At 37.1% G+C, this 20,566-nt stretch overlaps 1 protein-coding gene across 1 annotated transcript; it reads left to right on the top strand.

Annotated features, from left to right (window-relative positions):
* The first annotated feature begins 562 nt into the window (after positions 1-562).
* On the top strand, positions 563-17,169 carry LOC113070159 (collagen alpha-2(IX) chain-like). Its single transcript, XM_026243369.1, has 33 exons — positions 563-671; positions 770-1,008; positions 2,073-2,147; positions 2,954-2,989; positions 3,102-3,164; positions 3,855-3,908; positions 4,180-4,215; positions 4,445-4,468; positions 5,159-5,212; positions 5,420-5,473; positions 5,807-5,857; positions 6,607-6,663; positions 6,759-6,812; positions 8,097-8,150; positions 8,308-8,361; positions 9,175-9,228; positions 9,319-9,372; positions 9,482-9,535; positions 9,624-9,677; positions 9,985-10,038; positions 10,516-10,560; positions 10,703-10,756; positions 10,839-10,892; positions 10,978-11,031; positions 11,799-11,870; positions 12,274-12,309; positions 12,439-12,483; positions 12,577-12,609; positions 13,404-13,550; positions 13,777-13,831; positions 15,489-15,677; positions 15,775-15,852; positions 15,929-17,169. The coding sequence occupies exons 2-33, from the start codon at positions 937-939 to the stop codon at positions 16,132-16,134; spliced, it is 2,076 nt and encodes a 691-aa protein (XP_026099154.1). The 5' UTR covers positions 563-671; positions 770-936; the 3' UTR covers positions 16,135-17,169.
* The last annotated feature ends 3,397 nt before the right edge of the window (positions 17,170-20,566 follow it).

The raw sequence follows: 20,566 nt of genomic DNA, 5'->3' as shown, positions 1-20,566 counted from the left end.
ATGTATTACAGAAACACAACAAAATTACTACAATGTAAACATATTTACAATATATATATATATATATATATATATATATATATATATATATATATATATATATATATATATATATATATATATATATATATATAATTTGTTTGACCTGTAATATATTTTTTTTGTTAGTTAATTTTATGTAATTTTATTTTTTTAATAAATCCAACCTGAAAAATAGTCATTATAATAAAAAGTGTGACATCTTGCCTAGTGTTTACAATAGACAAAATTATGTTGGTTTTGGACATTTATCATTAGACTTCATGAACCACTGTTCACAAGTGGGGAATTGACTTCACACATCCATTGAAAATCACATTGAGCTCAAATCACCTGCTAGTTAAATGTTGTAGAGAAGTGCAAAAAAAAATTGCCAAAGATAAGTTTCTGGTGTTGTACTTTTTAGGACTATGTCCAGACCTCCTAATGCAGACCTGTGTATTTAGCCTCAAAAACAAACATTCCAGTGTCCAGAAGCTGCGTACATATTCAACAATCTATTGAGGTGTTCAGAAAAGGGGGCTTGAGAAACACACAAAAGCAGCTGTGTCCAGTTGGAGTTCTAGAGCTCTGCTGGATGCATGGAGAATCAGCAGAAGTCTCCGCCTCCCACGCGTGTGAGGGCTTCTCAGGTTTGTCTGGTCCTCAGTGAGTTGGTTTCTCTGAGCTCCCTGAGTTCTCAGGGGCTGGCTGTAGGGCTGGGTTACACCTCTCTCATTCCTCCCCTCAGGTCCCTGCCACTGTGTTTTCCTTCCCTGTCCTGGGCAGCACACGCACACATTCACATACACACACCTTTCTTTTTCCCTGGATCCACCATCCTGGGCTGAGAAGCCAGGAGAGAGGGTGGCAAGGTTTGGAGGAACCGCTGGGACGATTGAATAGCGATTCTTCACCATGGCTAGATTCTTCATCATCTTCAGAAGCTTGGTTCTGTTGCAGGCACTCTGCTTGGCTTTATCACAAGTGGTGAGTTTGGCTGCGGTTAACTACTTTTTCTTGGTGCTGGATGATCTTGAGGATGAGATCGTGGCTCTTGGAGAACATCTTATGGAATGAGAAATGATTCACTGTATGGATTGGACTGGATTGTCAGTCAAAATGCCAATAGATAAAGTTAATTTAGATGAAATTCATGTAAATAGTTCAGAAGTCTGGTTAGATTACATGTATACTGAAGACTTTTGATAAAGTTAGGCTTTTGCATTGTTTGATCTTCTGACAGTTTATCCAAATGGATTATATTGCTTTCTAAAGCATGCAGATACAAGAGGCCTGGTATTTAAAAATATACTTTTTTTTTTCCTTTTCAGTCAGTGTTATCTTTTGATTCTCAAACTATTTAGTTCAGTAAATTAAATGAATAAAATATGAAGATGAAAGTGAATGTGAGACAAATGTAGAGAGAAGAGAAGGTAGAAAGGAGAGAGTACAAAGAGGCCATTGAAAATACACTGCTGCCAGAAGCTGCTATCCAAACAGACAGAACCTGAAACTGCTCGCAGCAGAATAACACATACTTGTCACATTTACAAGGACCAACTCAGACCAATGCTTGCATGCAGCTCATATGCATAAAAAGCAATGCATTAAATGAATGTGCATTCATTTTGAGTCAACCACCTTATCAAGTAATGCATTGCAAAATAGATGTATATTTGATGCTGAATGGGGGAGGGTCTGTGGAAACATTCCCAGCCTCCCTTATCCCACCCCGGATACCCTGATTGCACAGCCTCTGCCTTTAATTTATTTTTCATCATAAACCTTGTTCTGTCTATCAAATGTAAATATTTAAACATGTCTGAGGCAGTGTTGTTATTGTTAACTAAGACAATAGTACACATCTTTTTTTTCTTCAGTAATAGAAATAAAGCTGAAATTAAATAAAACATTCATTTAAAATGTTATGAAAAAAATGTAACTGCCAGTAATTATCGTCAACAATATTCATTTAAAATAATTCTGAATTAAAACATAACAATTTATAATCAATTGCATAAAGTTGGTTATGTTCATGTTTTTCATTTTAGACCGGTCCACCCGGACCGCAGGGCCCCCTTGGTCCCCCTGGCCCCGCTGGAACTCCCGGCTCTGATGGCATTGATGTGAGTATAGGAGCCGCCTGACTGCACCACAGGTCGAGCTGGTACACAGACACTCTTTGTGCACCTTGTTTCATGAGCTCTGTATTCATCTTCACTACCAAAATCTTGCCAACAGAGGGCGCAAGAAATAAAAAACAATCACACAAGAAGGTTCTGTTAGAGGTTGAATATTCCCCATACTGAGAGATGGCTACTAGATGATGATTATTTGGTACAGTTGTGTCCCAGGCTGGAATCAGTATAAGACACTCCACTGCATAGCAAAAACAGAAACTGGATCCCTCTATTATACCAGGATATTTCGATTTTATAGTCATAATTAGTGATAAATGCATACAGAAATATAAATATATTCATTAACATATTCTTATAGTAGTTATTATATATAGAATTATGACACCCAAGGCAAAATACTATTAAACTGAGGATATGAATGGGTCAGGGTGGAGAAGAAGCTTTTTTGTTGGTGGAGACCAATTTATTTACATTTTATTTTTAGACATTTCTTTGACATTGTAAAACCACATAGACATGTGTTAACATGCTACATTTAGCAGAGGCTGTGAGAATTTGAAGTTATGAGGTATGTTTAATAGGTTCATGATATCATGTACTGTTCTTTAATGCAGTGTTGTTGTTGTTTTTCTTAAGAAAAACATTATTATTAGTGCCATTCAATTTTAGTGATCATTATCTTTGCTATAGAGTCAACTGTTGTGTATGTGTGTTGGTAATTCATCCCCATGCTTTATTTTGGTTGTCTTTGCTCATGTGTCTTTTTTTTTTTTTTTTACCCTAATTTACAGGGTGAAAAGGGTCCTCCTGGACCACCTGGACCACCAGTAAGTAGTACCCACTGTTCATATTTATATATTTGCACAACCATTCAAAGTGTTGTATTAAAATCACACTCCAATAACTGAGAGTGTTTGTCATGTGTGAACCGCTTCCCAGGGTCAGAAGGGAGAGTCAGGTGAGCCTGGTCCTGATGGATCTCCAGGGGAGGATGGCATTGATGTGAGTGACACATGCAATTAAGAAATTACAATTATGAACTTGCATGAGGTTATTGATCAGTCATAATTTAGTTGGGGGTGGGTGGGGGGTATTATCTATAAATAAATCATTTGGAGGTGAATAATAATGCATATTTCAGTATCCTGTCAAGTTCTCATTGAAATAAAAACAAAGCAAAACTGGAGCAAAATCTCATTTTCAATCACTGCATTTGTTTTGTAATGAGCAATGGCATTTGAATTATTTTCACACCTCCACTCTGAAGTGTTGGCATGAGACTGAGAAATGAGATGTTAGTCCTAATTGAGCAACACTTTCTCAGTCACATGCTAGGAAGCAAACATTAATGATTGGATTTTCTGGTTAATCTGCTCTGGAATGTCAATCCCTATTTTTGTTTTGTTTTTTGTTTTCTGTCTCTGTCTCCCCCACCCCCCTCTCTCTCTCTCTATTAGATTGTTAATCTGAGGACCTATCAGTGTATAAATGTATTTTTAAAAAGTTTTGACAATGAATGAGTGTATGCACATAGAACTTTACATATTACTATAGACGTTCTGCTTCTAAATGACCTGCTTAACTTTTCACATCACCTTAGACGTGTGAACATGACCCAGTGTATGATGCCATATAAATAGTTACTGCCTGATTATTATTCAGGAGGCTTGTTTATCTCTGTTCTGTCTCCAGGGTTTGATTGGTGCTAAGGGTGAGAGGGGCCCTCGTGGTAATCCTGGACCAAAGGTCAGGAAATCATTTGTTTTTTTTCTTTATGGATGCAGAGTTCACACAATGTATATTCATGCAGATCATCATTTGGCCAACAAATATAATATGTCATTTAATGTTTAACAAGTGATGATAGAGGACAACAACTGAATATTATGAATAACGTGAATATCATCTAGGCATATTGAGAATATTGAATAACATATAATCTTTTCAGTCCTTGTTATTCTAGAAGTGCATAAGAATGGAATGCATCTGATTTCACATGTTTTATTGATTTTCACAGGGTCAGCCAGGGTCTAGTGGACCACCAGGGCGACCTGTAAGTATAAAAAATATGTTATGAATTTGTTTAACAAAAAATAATTGTGTAAGACCACCACCTGCAGCTAGCCCAGCTATTCAACAGATGATATTGGACAAAAATATAAAAATTCCTGATTTTTGGTGTTTGAATATTTCTAAGGATGCAAGGCATTGTATTCCAGTATTAATGGACTACAATCAATATGTGTTGCTAATTTTTATTTTTATTTTCTTTTAACCTTTAGGGACCTGGACTGCCTGGACTTCCTGTAAGTAACCTAGTTCATAATCTATTTAATTTCCTTAATTTGCTTTCCCTTCCTATTTTACTTATTTTATTTAGGACTTCTTTTATTTAGGGCCTGAGCACTGATGGTGCAAAGACCCTCTTGGAATTACTCTGTTTATTATATTACTGTCATTATATAAACCACATCTTTCATGGTTATTATTATTATCTTTATTTTATATGTCTTTATTACATATTCCCTTATTGTATAGCTGTATCTTATATTTTCTATTTGATCTAGATTTTTAGGCTCTACTGTTAGTGTTATCTGTATGCACCAGGGGTCTGAGAGTAACGCAATTTCGATTCTCTCTATGTATGTACTGTGGAAGAATTGACAATAAAGCAGACTTGACTTGACTTGATTGTTTAATTATAATCATATATAACCATAATGATTTGTTTTTCTCACATACAGTTTCAGTGAAAATGTCTGGTGCACCTAAACTGTTTTTTTTTTTTTTGTTGTTGTTGTTGTTTTTTTTTTTTACATTTTGAATGGAAAAAAGGCTTTTGCAATACAAACCATAAAAAAAAAAACCTTCTGAATCCTTCTGGGATCTTAGCCCACAGAGGTTTTGTCTGGTTTTAGATTCGACAGCACACTCTTACTAATGTTTCAGATTAATAAACAAGTGTATACATTTCACTGCTCATTATCTCATTACAGGGAGCAGCAGGCACCATTGGGCCTCCTGGACAAATTGGGCCTACTGGGTCAAAGGTGGGACTCATTGGAATATATATCTTCGTAACACCATGACAGTATACAGATCTTTCATGGTTAAGAATGCTGTTTATACTTAACCTTTGATACTAGCTAAGACAACTGTTTTTGCTGTAGCTTGAATAGTAAAAAAAAAAAAAAATCTCACTCATTAAACGTACTGCTGAACTGATGCCCACTTGACCTCAAACTCTCATACCACAGGGTGACATGGGAAATCCAGGACCTCCAGGAATACCCGGACATCCAGGAAAGCCAGTAAGTGACAGAATGTTTCATTTACTGCACTTTAAATTGTAGTCTTCTCAAGTCAAACCACAAAATCCAATTCTATGTAGAAAGCTGTAGGGCTGAAAATGAATCAGAACAATGAAATGACATCTCATCTCATAACTACTGCAATTCCAAGCATACATTTTATTTCATTTTCTGCTTTATTACATTTCATGTCAAGGCATCCATTTGGGACCTGATTTAGAACTGTATTACTTTATAATAAATAATCTCTCCAAATATAATTTTTTTCTTCTTCCCAGCCACCTGCATTTATATCAGTTTTCTCAGTTTTTTCTAATCCCTAGTCATTTTCAGGGTCCACCAGGGAAGTTTCTGGGTTTAGAGGAAGGCAGTGCTGACTTACAGGTAAGGTGATGTCTGCATGGTACATAGTAATATGATACATTTAATTCTAAATATTATATTATGATAATATTTCTGCATTTTCATATTTACTATTTATAATATAAAACAACATATAATATGTTTTTGAGTAAGTTTGAAAATATTCATATACAAAAGCTGTTGTTGACAATGTGGTTGTAAAGTTGATTCATTTAATGTGTTGTCATTCACAATGATTTATTTGGGTTGGGTGCCCGCAAATAATCCTACAGTCCTACACTGTTCATTACTCATCTTCCAAATCAGAATCAGCCCTTCTCTGTATTTGGTTTTTCTCAGAGTTTGTCCTGTTAGACCTTACACACCCCTTATTGATCTCAGTGTTCATAAATTTTCCTAATAAGTTTAATTAAATGGGTGCCGTCAAAGGTTTCTGCCCATTAGCACCTCTCTGGATCAAGAAGCAGAGCGGGTTCCAGTCGGCCAGGAGTCTGGAGGCATCACGTGGCAGACTGGTGGACTGCTTCTCCCCCGGCCTAGCGTTCAGCTGGAGACCTGTTCTGTCTGGATCAATCCTTAGCATCCATTTGCTGTAATTAGAGGGCTGGTGCTCTGAGATCTAGAAAAATAAAATAAAAATTCCAAGGCCTTAACACCCTTTTTACCCAGCTGTGATGGTTTGAATTAAACAAACCTGACATCGATTGTTTAGCCTGTGCTATCTACAATTTTACACTTTTTTAATCCGATGTTGCTGATGTGTGTTCTAGTGTCCAACCAACTGTCCACCTGGGCCAAAAGGTCCTCAGGGCCTACAGGGAGTGAAGGTCAGTAAGTTAACCTTTTATACTTTCTCAAATGTCTTTGTTGTGAATTAATATGACTATTGTTAAAGGATATTTCAAAGGCCTTTTAATCACAGGGACATAAAGGTCGCTCCGGGATATTGGGAGATCCAGGTAGCATCGGAAGAGTGGTATGTTTTTTTTCTTTCTGATGATGTATGTTATAATAATAATAATAACAACAACAATTGAGCGCACACACACACACACACAAAATACTACTACTACTAATAATAACACTTACAATAATGTTCCATTTCGTAATATTGCTTAACTACATTAGTTAACATGAATGAACAATATTCTTCTAAAGCATTAATCTTAGTTAATGCGATTTTAACATTAACATGATTAAAAACAAGTATTAACAAAAAAGAAATCGGTTAATATTATTTGATTCACCTGAGCTAAAGTAAACAAACAATGAGAAGTTATAATTCTATTAAATAACTTTAACAAATATTCTTAAATACTACAACAAATGCAATGCTCATTATTGGTTAATATTAGTCAATACATTAAATGTGAACTAATGGAACCTTATAGTAAAGTATTACCATCACAACCACAACAACACTAATAATAATAATAATAATAATAATAATAATAATAATAATAATAATAATAATAATAATAATAATAATAATAATAATAATAATAATAATAATAATGTGTAAATTTAAATGTTAATTTGTACATTAATTTGTTATTTTAGTCTGCTAAAACATTAAGATTGCACTATTTATGTTATGGTGTGTACACTTTGTAACCACATAGGGGCGCATGTGAGCACCCATCTGAATGATAAAATTACACGAAAGACGTCCCCTTACAACTTTAAACCTCTTAAATCTCTCATATAGAACAACAAACATACTGATTGGCTGGTCAAGTTGACTAAACCCTGTTTATTATGAAGCATCCAGATCATGCGTTGAGGTGCCCCGGTATCTCACCCAAAACACAGCGTCCATCAGCAGAGCAAGATTATGTGTTAATGGAGCCCCTCACGGCATATAACTGCCTCTAAGCTGAGCGTGAGTCACAGACAGAACTCATTGACCCAGATGAAAGGAGAAGGGGGCTGGAAGGTACTGAGAAGTTACTGCGTTGTGAATTAATCAGACTTAATGAGTCCCACAAGGACATTACAATGGACTACAGGGACAGAACGGATTTACCCATAATGCGGAGCATGACTGTCAAAGCTCTAGTTATAAGTCTTTGGGAAGTGTTGACTTTAAGATTGACATTCAGAACAAAATTGTCATATATATTAAAAATAATTTTAGCCACAGTGTCATAAAGCGACAAACCACATAATATCCCAAAATAAAAGTAAGACTAAAGGCCATTAGCTATTATTTGTTTTTCAGAGGTAAGTATCCGTTTCATCCTTGTATTCTCATCTTTAGGGCACAAAGGGTGAAGTCAGCATCTCCGGTGAACAAGGAATACCAGGCCCTCCAGTAATGTATTTATTTCTGTCCTGGTTTGACTTTGATTATTTTATAATGTAAGCCTCTGTTGCTATTACATCATGGCAAGTCATTTTAGCACTACCTTTTATAAAGGTCCTAAGATCGACTGTGAAATAAAATATCTGCTCTACCACAATAACTTTAGGGCCCACAGGGTCTGAGAGGGTATCCAGGAATGGTGGGGCCCAAAGGCGAGACGGTGAGTCACAGTTCCCAAAATATTACTCTTCATCTCTTTATGGATACACAAAATATGATTTCGACTGGTCTGAGGAGATATATGACGGGGCAGTTGACAACATCAGTTTTACTACTGTTAACTAAAAAAATTAAAGTAAAACTATAAACTTAAAAAAAAAGTGAAATAAAGCTGCAATAACATAGAATATAAGTTAAAAACTTTAATTTTGCTTTGGCAATGAACTGAAATAGAATATGTTTAAGATAAAGCAGTAAACTAAAATTTATATAAAAATTAATTAGAGCTAAAACATTCAAATTTGAAATATATAGAAAATATATATATAAAACAATCAGAAGTTAATTCAAAATTTTCATAAATTCTATTACAGTATATAATTAATAATAAAATAACAGAGGGGAACCGTACAGGAGATGAGGACAACAGTCGATCCGTCTCGGAGTTAAAGGCATGACTATGAATAATACACATTTAGCATATCGACAGCTGAGGCTGGGCGGATTTGGTCCATTAAGTCTGTGGCTAATATCATTACACAGTCTTTGTGTGTGAGTTGAGACAATTATTTTGGCAGGCTGTTTTAAATGTAAGCTCATATAGCTCATTTTAGCTTCCCCACAGAACTGTACGAATCGGTTGATTTGCATACACGTGTTTTATTATATTCCGAACCAAACCCAGTGGAATGTACACAAACATTGCACAACTTCAATTGCATTTGTAGGACAGCAGATCTCCACAGACTGAATTTGTATGACTTTGTTTTACCATCTATAAAAACTTAAAAGTGATTCACAACCTCTGTGACAGGGACCACGTGGTTATAAAGGAATTTCAGGACCGATCGGCATCCCTGGACGCCCTGTGAGTCTGCAAGTTTTATACGAAAATATTTCATTTTCATAACTGACAAAAAAAAATACATCAAAATTATAATCTTACTGTGCAATACAGGGTGAAGAGGGACCCCAAGGACCACCTGGAGAGCCTGGTGACAAAGGCGACATGGTAAGTATTTATTATTCACATCTATTTCATCATTAATTTGTCCTTCTACATGTTCATTTATCAAACTTTTCATCCAGTTATCTATTAATTCCTGCTGTTGTTCCCGTAGGGAGAGAGTGGTGTACGAGGGCCTGAGGGAGTGGTCGGAAAGAAGGGAGAGAACGTAAGAAAGGATCTGGTTAATCTGAATGCGATTTAAAACAGGCCCCTAATCTTATGCTCTTAATCTTTTGATTAATGTGCATTGTCAGGGTCTTCCAGGAATTGATGGAAAAGATGGAACTCCTGGCATCCCAGGAATAAAGGTATGGATTAAATCAGTTCCCGCAGCAGCCGTCATTATTCAAGGAGACACATGTCACATGTAAAGTATAATACACACTCAGTCAGAATAAGCAAGTCTTCTTTCATCCAGAGGGGGTTTATTATTTATCAATAATGACTAGGCAACTGTTCATGATCCTGGTTATTATATGCCTACTTATCAATTATCTTATCAATCTATCTATCCCTAACCATATCTAATAAAATGATGATGATAATATAATATATGAATGTTTTTGTTTTTGTTTTTAATTCATATATGATGCTGTCTTGTACTTTTTTTGTTAGGGTGCTACGGGACAAAATGGAAGACCTGGAGCTCCTGGTCTCCAGGGAGACCCTGTAAGTAGAATTTCATACTTCAGTATCTTTTCGATGCAAAATCTGCATTAGATGTGCAAGGAACCCTTTCCCATCTTCCTCACATCTGTCCAATGTGTTCCCGTTGTGAAATGAGGGTGATAAAAGGTAAAAAATGTAAAAGTTTAGTGTATTTTCTGTCTACAGTCCCAGCGTGACATTCTTGCCCTGACTATTTTAGAGCCTAAACCACCTTGAAATTGCTCGTGCTATTTACTATTCATCATCATCAAACATGACTCTCCTGGTGACTTGGGGTAATGGAGTGTGCTGGTTATGATACAAAACTTAACAACGTAACTGTGCAAGCCGTAATACAAGCACCCTCACTAACAGGATGAGTTATTGCAGCCTTGTTCTGATATCAGCACAGAGTAGAGGACAGACATGAAGCTCTCCACGGAGGTCTGCAGGGGTCACTACATTCATTCTCCATGCAATTCTTCCTATTTTTTTTAGGGTTTGCCTGGTATGCCGGGAGCCAAGGGGGAAATGGGATTTAAGGTGAGATCATGCAGTTATTTTATGAATGCGTAGATAGTTTTGTGGAACCATACTAGTTTTTGGATGTCTGTTGATACTGTACAATCCATTAGTGCTTCATTCCACCCCTTTCAATAATTTATGTGCCCCATTTTGAGTTTAGGGTGAGCCAGGACCCAGAGGCTTGATGGGAATGCAAGGTCTTCCAGGACCTCAAGTATGTCACATCATTCATAGACCGTTTTATACATAATCCAAAAGCTTTTTCTGGCTTCTCATTATGTTTCTCTTTCTTTTAGGGGGAGCCTGGTCCTCCAGGTGGACCTGGCATGGAGGGAGTCCCAGGACCAAAGGTCAGTGGCTATCCTCATTTACAAATCATGTCATTAACTTTAAAGGAAGCTCTCTTTTCTTAAATTTTCGGTTCTTATCCAATAGGGTGACAGGGGTGAAAGAGGACCAGTTGGGCCTCCTGGAATTGTTGGCTTCCCTGTAAGTTTCTTTATTTTTCAGACATTTCTTTCATATATTTATTAATTTCTGCGATAATCAGGGTTTCCAGGCTCAGAAACCCTGGAGATATTGGGGAAAGATCAATTTTGTTTTAACAAAAATTACAACAAACAATAAGAAATAATAGAAGAAGAATACATTTCAAAAACATATATAGAGTCTATAAAATATGTATAAAATGTATAATACTACTACTACTACTACTACTACTACTACTACTACTAATATATTAGGTAACACTGGAAGTCTTTATATACAATGACTTTATCTATGAATTGTATTTTTATATAATGCATTGTTACAGTATTTTTAATGCATTAATAATCCCTTATAATCCATTTATGTAGTTTATTTATGATCCCATGAATAATTGCACGGTTGAAATACATTATAACACTTACCTTTTTATGATTGCACCCCTTAGAAAGCATAATGCAATAAAACACAACATACTATTTCAGATGTAGTAAGGAATCCGCAAATAGGAATGCATTTTTTATTTTGATTACAATTATGTATGCTATGCAACATAGATTATGGAAACCTTTATAATGCATTATACAAGAAAAGTTAAAAATAAATTGTCACCATTTTTTAAAATACTTATCCTATCAACACAATATATACAAGAAATGTAATGAAAAACGGATGAGAATTCATTGCTTAGAAAAATGTGGGATCAATATATATGTATTTATAATGGATCTATTTCAATTCTTCACTGGTCTTCTCGGTTGTACCTGCAGGGCAGTAAGGGAGAGAGGGGACCCATGGGTGTCCCAGGTGCTCAGGGTCTAACTGGAACCAAGGGTGACAAGGTTTGTGACCATATAAACAGTAATTAAGGGTAAATGAACTTTCTTCCTGTTTAAACTCACAGAGTGATGAGGTTTGACCACATGGGGGCAGTCTTCACTTATGATTGGACTCTTTTCACTGTAGGACATCTATGCACTTAGATAATTCATGTCCATGTTTCCATATAATACCCCTCAGTTCAGCATGAAATATACTCTTATGGACACTTTAATGTTTGTTGTCCTTTAATCTATGATATCCTTGCTGTTTAATACATTGAATATTGGAAGTAAAAGCCAGCTGATTTAATGTGCCCGGAGAGTTTACGGTAAAGTAAGATATTACCAACAATAAATTCCCTGCGTCCCAACCATTAGGGCTGACACTGAGAGATGTCTAATGTACAATTGCATCTCCTTACAGGGATTCCAAGGCAAAGTGGGATCAAAGGGAGATGTTGTGAGTACACCCTCAGATAAATGCATGCACGTATTTATGGAGTGAAATAGAAACCATACATCACAGTCCACATCATAAAAGATAACGACGGAAGGTGACGTTGATGGATCTCACCTGCTTCTTTCACAGGGTGATCCTGGTGTAGAGGGATTGGCTGGGGAGAAAGGAGAGAAGGTAAATAAGGCCCTAGTCTGATGCATTTATTTAATAGATTGGTTCCAGAGGACTTCTGTTCATCTTGAAACTGCGTCTCTCTCTGTCTAACAGGGACAATCTGGGGAACCCGGACCTAAGGGACAGGTAAGGACAGTGTGAAGAGCACAGATAATGCCAGGTGAAATACATTATTTAGTTAGATTCAGCTTTTGTAGTTTGTTTTACAATGCCGCAGGACATGAGAAAGGTGAATTGTGTCCGTTTTTATTTTATTTTAGAATACTTTATGCTGTCTCAGTTTTATGAGCACATTTAAACAAGCCATTCTGATGTGTGAACTTTTGAGTTATGGGCAGAACTACTTTTTTTTTATCCTACAGATGGATGATGGCATTTACGGCATTGTTGTTATTGTTAATTAAAATTACATTTAAATGATTCAAAATTATTTTCTTTAACTGAAATAAAGCTGAAATCAAATCAAATATAATTACATAAAAAACCTTTAACACTTACTTAAAAATAAATAAATAAATAGATAGAACTGTATGAGCTTGCTCAGACTTATTATTCTTCTGCCCAAAACTCTGGCATGGAACAAGGTTTGTTCTACTAGATTAATGTTTTTATTTTAATTAATTATTTTTTTCTTACTGTAAATTGTGCAAAAAAAAGTATATATTCTTATTATTAATTGTTATTATCAGCTTTGTAATTAATATTGGCTTTGTAACATTTTGCATAAACAAGGGGAAAAACGGGAAGTACTTTATCACTCATATTTTCATTGTTTTTGCTATTTCAATGGGTAGCACTAGTGACAAAGAAATGACATATTTCACCTCTAGGGTAATGATTTAACTTCAGCATCATCCTATAAAATAATACTGAACATCCCAGTTTCTGTATTTCTTAATTACTGCCTTCTCTATCAACAGCAAGGTGTGACTGGTGACCCAGGGCACAACGGCCCTACTGGAGATCCCGGTAAACCAGGAGACCAGGGTCCTCCAGGCTTACCTGGTTCACGAGGCCTGCACGGAGAAAGAGGAGTTCCAGGGATGCCAGGGATACAAGGACCATCTGTGAGTGTTGAACAGCATCAACAAAACCTCAAGAACAATTTCCAGCACCTACATTACCCAAAAACATTCCGTTCAGCATTTTTTGCCTCCAATACAACAAAGCCAAAGTGTTACAACAGCCAGACAGGTTGCGATATAGCATGCAGAGCTCAGCATAATAGAAAAAAACACTTGCAGAAAATACTTTGATGTGTGTTTTCCTCATTTTTATGATTTCGCTTTCCAGGGTCGTGATGCTACAGATCAGCACCTCATTGACGTAGTCCTGAAGATGCTTCAAGGTGAACAACAATAACTGTACCTTCTCTGAACAGCTGCGATCAGTGTATCAGGAAGATGGCTGCTAAATCTTACTTAAATCGTGCACAGTACTTTTTATCCATCGAAATGTATTTCGAAACGTGCAACTCATCACTCCTCAGGGACAGCTTTCCTGCCAAAAACTGTGGACTAGTCTGCAGCTATGTATCTGCTGTTCAGAATAGACTAGCACACAGTTTTGTTTTCTCTGGGATTTTCAGTCTGTGTGCTCTCTGATCGTCTATTTTGCAAGAGAGAGATGACCTGAACCGGCCCGTGATAACCTCCGCTGGCTCCCAGCATTTCACACAATGTAATCCCTCAGCCTTCAGCCTGCGGTTGCACACTTACCTTCGCTTATACACACACACACACACACACACATACGCTCACCTGAACCGAGGGGAAGGATTTCTCTCTCATTCCCCATTGGAAAATAGATTAGATGTGGAGATTTGGTCACTGTGACACTTTGAGAACTGGTCAACAGATGAATGTCCACCTCTGGGTTGTTATCTTAATGATATTTACCCAATATTGCAGGACACCCAGTGAGATGTGACTGTGTGCTAAGCTAAGGTTCAACACTATTTGCAGGGATTCTTTTCAGGGTTGAGCACCTCCATCACACATTACATACTTTTTATTCGTCTGTGCTGCTCTTTCGGTGTTGTTCTATGTAAACATGAGCTAGATGGATGTGTTTAACCTCTGCGATCACGTTTGGAGTCTTTTGCAGTATTGCACATAAGGGGCTGTTCACACAGAACATGTTTTTCCATCCCACTGTTCGTCTTTCCCATTGTTTTTCAGTTTAAACAGGCTAGACTGACATGTTTGACCATTGGGCTTGTGTCATTTCTTTTAAAAGATTGCTTTTCCCCATTTCACTGACCATGTCTTATGTTTTTTAAAGCAAATATGTGTTATGGAGTAATGACCCGCATCAAGGAATTCTATAAAAAAAACTCACATTTTTACATTTCACTGAGCTTCTTTTCCATTGTTTTTCTATTTGAGCATGCAATAGTTGATATGATTGACCGCTGCGCTTGAGCTCAGCTTTTTTGACGCTTCTCGCGCACGAGGAGCTTCACACAGAATGCGCTTTCAATGCCTTTGTACTACTTTTCAATTGTTTTCCTATGTAAACATGCTATATGAATTTGCTTAAATTTGTTGCGTTCATGTCTCGCGCATGACACCGCATACTCAAGTTAAAATAAGTGGACAACATGCCACTCAAGTTAAAAACAAGTGGAGATTTTAAGAAAAGAAATGTCTCCAGACCTTGCATTTTTTTTTATTGCACTGCCTTGCATCTCATGTTTTTACATTTCGCTGAGCTGCTTTTCAATAGTTTTTTCTAATTAATGTCTTTCGCAGTATCGCACGACATGGCATTCTAAAAAAATAAACACTCAACTTAAAATAAAGATTGTGTGCAGCATCTTGTGCATGACATGGCAGTCCAAAAACAGGGTTCATGATGAAAGAAGTTCAGCCTTAAAAACTGCAGCTGTAGGTTTCCACTACCCTGTGTTTTTAGACACTAAAACATGTTCTGCATGAATGACTTCAACTTATCTGATCTGAATCACTTTACACTGAACTTCCCACTTTCTATTCTTCTGACAGAGAAGTTAGCAGCGGTAGCGGTGAGCTCCAAGAGAGCGGTGCTGGGTGGAGCAGGTGTGATGGGACCTCCGGGTCCTCCGGGACCACCTGGACCTCCAGGACCTCAGGGTCCTCATGGACTGCCAGGCGGCCGCGGTATTCCTGGCATGATCGGGGCCTCAGGCCAGATAGGAAACACTGGTTTTAAAGGTGAAAAAAAACTTGTAAATATAGATCTTGCTCTTGTGAAATACTGTCAGTCATCTTCATTACTTTAAAATCCTATCCCCATGTTTCCATTTTGCAGGAAAGAGGGGTACAAAGGGAGAGAGAGGGGATCCTGGCCGACCACATCCTGGCCAACCGGGACCTCCTGGACTGCCAGGTAAGCTCAAAGTCCACCGGTTCAGTCTGAATTGTCTGAATTGGTTTACTCAGCAGCCCATCCTGCTTTCTCACAGGTCCTCCAGGTCTTGACGGCGTGGCACGTGATGGTAGGCCAGGCGAACGAGGACCACATGGTGCAGCGGGTGAGCCAGGCCGCCCCGGAAAAGCTGGTCCTCCTGGACTTCCTGGATTTTGTGAAGCAGCTGCATGTTTGGCAGCCTCTGTCTACACTTCTCCCAGACTACAAGAGGCGGGAACAGTGAAGGGCCCATCCACTTAAATCAAGCCCTCTACTGGGGCATAAGAACATCTCGGAGAGAGAGAGAGAGAGAGAGAGAGAGAGAGTCAGAATAAAACAAAGAAAAGGAGATGAAGCATGGAAAGAGAGGCACACAGGCCTTTTCTTTATTGGACACTTTGTGAGGGGGGAGGGAACAGCCGCCGTCTGATATTGTGAACTTTTTGTATGCATTAGGATTGTTTATGAATGATTTGACATCTACAGAAAGGAAGTTTTAAGTTGGCAATGTTAGCCGCTGCTGCTATGTGGCACCTCACAGTACAAAGAGATGTGAGAACATTACTAGTGACATCAATGATGACATCATCATCCTGCGCCCTGGACTAGAAGAACTGTGAGAATGCCATTCAAACAAAGGTGCTGTTTTGTGTGTGATTTTTTTTTTTTTTTTTTTTTTTTTTTTAAGTGTTATTTGTTTTATGTATCTGATACAAACTTCTAAAAGATAAAGGATGATAGTGAGATTTTTACATGCCAGGAAATTCCCCTATAATTGAACCAATAATAATAAAAAAAAATATTTAAAGCTACTTTATTAATAGATTAATTTACCTTGTGCTTCAGTGATCATATTCCTTGGCTCAAGAGGATACATAATGTCCCTGTTTTGTATTGTACCTGTCTGATCCATGAATCAATGCCTCTGTTCTGCTCTTCTAGGTGAGACAGAGACATGCTCCCATTGACCTAATCCTCGATCCCATGCTGTAAATCTTTGTACTGTAAATGTGTATTCATTTTGAATGGACAGGGTGGGTTTAAAACTAATATAAATTTATTGAATTCAATCATCATTCAGGATTAAACTCCAAACAATGCTCAGACTTTCTGGTGAAATACAAACCTGTATGCCACTTCCAAGATACTGTGTTATGTACTTAGAGAAGAACTGATTATCTTCATTAACAGAATATTTATTGTTCTTTTCTGGTTCGTCTGTAAAGACTCAAGTTTTCTTGCCTGGTTGTTCAGATTTACCCCAATCAATAAAAAGGAACGTTTTTTAAAACTCAATGTTCTTCTGTATCGTGAACATCTGAGAGAGGCAAACGATTTGAACTTTTGAAGAACTTACTTTCTCTCTTCTCGATCTCACACGTCTTTTTTGGTTTAATAAAATATATTCATTTTGATGTCTAGCCTTGTTTGTGATAAGGCAGCAAGCATGAATTGCAAATGAAAAAAGTAATGACCTGCATTACTTTTTCTAAACAAAAGAAATGCAGAGTTTATGTAATTTGTAAAGACACATTAAACAGTCTCCAATTCTCTCACTCAGTATACAACAACAGAAGATTGTATTGCTCCGGGGATTCTTGATTCTGAGGGTCAGTCGCAGCACTCAGCAGTCAGAAACGTCTTAATGCTTTCTGTCATATGGCAGCACTGTCAGCTGATCATCTGGGTAACTACTGCGGTATACATATGCCCTTTTGTAGAATAAACAGTCTGTAGTGGTGCTGAGTAGTGTTAAAAAAATCATACTCAGTGTGCTATAAATATATTTATTTAATTTATTTGTAATCTATTTTCCCGTTCCGCTTTAGGGACCCAATTCTCTTATTATCACTAGTATATTGGCTGTTTTTTTATTTATTTATTATTTTAGTATACTTATAAAGCACATACTAATTACTTATTCTGCATGACCATAGTTTTTATCCTTTATCATACCCAAACTTAAACTTAACAACTACCTTACCATCTACTAATAAGCAGTAAATTTGGAGTTTACTGAGGCAGGACTTTTAGTTAATAGCGACAATTGATCCCCTACTAATCTATCCAATTTTTTTTTTTTTTTTTTTTTATAAATTAATTTTATTTAGTTTTAGTTTAAGGTAAATACTTTCCGTTTTAACCTTTTTATTTTCTTAAGTTTTCCATTGACCACTCTAGTACTCCTTGAGACCCCTGGGGGTGCCCGGAACCAAGTTTGTAAGACATCATATGCATCATATATAGCACACAATTCATGTTTCTCGTATCACACCACTGATTCATATTCTGATCACTATGGTTACAACATTTTCAGTATAAGCGATCTTATTTCTATTTCCAAATTCATGGCCCTCACCATCATATATTCTGTTATTTACAAAGCGTTGGAATTTAACTGGAATCTCTGTACCCTTGGGCTCAGTACTAAGTATTTCAAGACATTTCAGTCATCTCTGTGAACAGAAAACTGTTGCTATGCTACAGACTGAAGATATTATATATATATACATGTTGTTTTGGGACCGACAAGTGAACGAATCCAGAGAACTCTGCTGTCAAACTTTTTATTAGTTTCTTTAAAAAAAATTTTTAAAAGTGCACATCAATGACTTTGCTTACAAATAGTGCTATGATAAGATGCATGATGATGGGGGAGATTTTTTAAAGCTTGGATAAATAAAAGGTTGAAAGGCCAATCTGAAATCAGCATGCTCATAACGTTCATTTCATGAAAAGTTGCTATCCACCCAATATATTATAGTCTTTCTCGCTATCTTTCACAGCACACAATCTCTCTCTCTCTCTCGTCTCTCTCTCTCTCTCTCTCTCTCTCCTCTTCTCTCTCACACACACACACAAGAAAAAAACTGAGGGAGTGACAAAGAGAGGATAAAGTGCAGAGTGTAAAAAGCATCAGACTGTGGCTGATGCGCAGAGAATCACTGAGATGCTGTTTTCTTTAGAGATGACTGAACTGAGGCTGGGTTCTGATGTTTAGGGATGACTAGCAAAGCATATTAGATTAGAGGGGTTCTAGAAGCACATGATAGTTCAGCTGCAGGTGGTACAGTATTTCAAAGTAAAGAGTCCAGAGTGATGGAGGAGAAGATGTCATCACAGAGCTCGAGAAATAGGGTGTCACTGAATATTCATATACAAATAAAACCCTTTCCGTCATGATACGTCACAAAATTGCATACAAAACTTACCTTTACAAAACATCCATTTGTTCAGAGCTTATCAAATTATTCCAAAATATCTGAGTCGACCATATTTTTTTTTAAGTACAAAAAGCCATTACATATAAATATGAATATCTACAACACAAGCCCATGGGGAGGTTCATTTTGAATAATAAACCTAATGAATTAGGTAACTGTACCTATCCCTAATGATAATCTCAAACTATTTATATTAAATGTCTCACACTGTTGAAGGAATTATTCATTGGAAACAGATGGATATTTAAGACACATACATATCCATGCTAAAGCAGTTAAATAGCTAAATTAGCAGCTGCCAAGATGAACGCCTCACAAAGATATTATTAAAGGAATATTCAAGATTCAATACAAGCCCAAGAAACAGCATCTTTCTTTTCAGCAGAAAATTTGATTCATACCTCAATTTGAAAATAATAATAATAATAATAATGTTGAACGCATGCCCTATAGAATTCCATTATAAGTGCAAATCTGTCAACATTTTCACAAAATGAGGTACAATTAAAAATAATTCCTGCATGCCGTGGAGGATTTAACTCAGAATATTGCTATAATAGTTAATAAAGGACCTTGAAGATAGTTATGAAATATCAATCAGAAACCAACATTTTTTTACAAGGCCTGGTAAAGAAATGAAAAATCTTGAAAGCTGAATAAATCTGGGTGCCTCTAAAGACTGTCAAAACATTATATGTCCAGTGATCCTGAAGTCTTCTATTTACTAAATTGTAAAACACAAACTCAAAATTATGGCATTATGGGACAGTACTCAGGGGTTAAGGCACTCAAGTTTGGGAAGTTGCACTGATTGTAGTGATGTTAATGCTTAGCCCTTCTTTACTGGTTCATCAGGAGACAATAACTTGTAAAAGTCCCCATTGGTGGTGAACCAGTGTTTTGGTATTGCATCATGCGGAAAGGAAATGACATGAATCATTTGGTTCTCCATGGATCTTCTCAGGTAGGTAACAGCGAGATTGTCAATCAGTGGTTACCATCCTCCATCTATTATTTCTCTTAAACAATTTTCTAGTACATGGGACCTCTGGAAGCTGGGCCTTGGGATTGTACTCCACAGGCATACTTACAGTCTGACGGGTGACAACGACCATCCTTGCCCTTTGTTCCAGATGGTCCTGGAGGTCCAGGTATACCAGGGATGCCCTGCTGACCAGAAGGACCTGGTGGTCCCATCTTACTGTAACCAGGAGGACCAGGAACACCTGAGAGGAACAGAAGGAATGAGAAAGACATTACAGCAGAATGATCATAAAGTTGGCTAAATAACTTCCACTTTAACATTGACTTTGAAAACTCAGGAGTCAGACCTGGAGCACCTGGAGGGCCAGTGTCTCCCATCTCTCCAACACCCTTATCTCCTTTTTCTCCCTTTACACCAGAGGCACCTGGGGACCACATATGAAAGCAACATTGTGGAAGACTGGGCAAATGGAACTCTGGACTGC

Source organism: Carassius auratus, unplaced genomic scaffold (assembly GCF_003368295.1).
Source record: "Carassius auratus strain Wakin unplaced genomic scaffold, ASM336829v1 scaf_tig00003137, whole genome shotgun sequence".
Taxonomy (NCBI): Eukaryota; Metazoa; Chordata; class Actinopteri; order Cypriniformes; family Cyprinidae; genus Carassius; species Carassius auratus.
The sequence above is the reverse complement of the archived record's forward strand: the minus strand, read 5'-3'. Positions and strand labels throughout refer to the sequence as shown.

Bases quoted from the DNA above. Each gene is read 5' to 3' on its own strand.
- LOC113070159 (XM_026243369.1), top strand. From the start codon at position 937: ATGGCTAGATTCTTCATCATCTTCAGAAGCTTGGTTCTGTTGCAGGCA. The intron at 5,213-5,419 runs GTGGGACTCATT...CTCATACCACAG, and splicing joins TTGGGCCTACTGGGTCAAAG to GGTGACATGGGAAATCCAGG. The intron at 12,484-12,576 runs GTAAATAAGGCC...TCTGTCTAACAG, and splicing joins CTGGGGAGAAAGGAGAGAAG to GGACAATCTGGGGAACCCGG.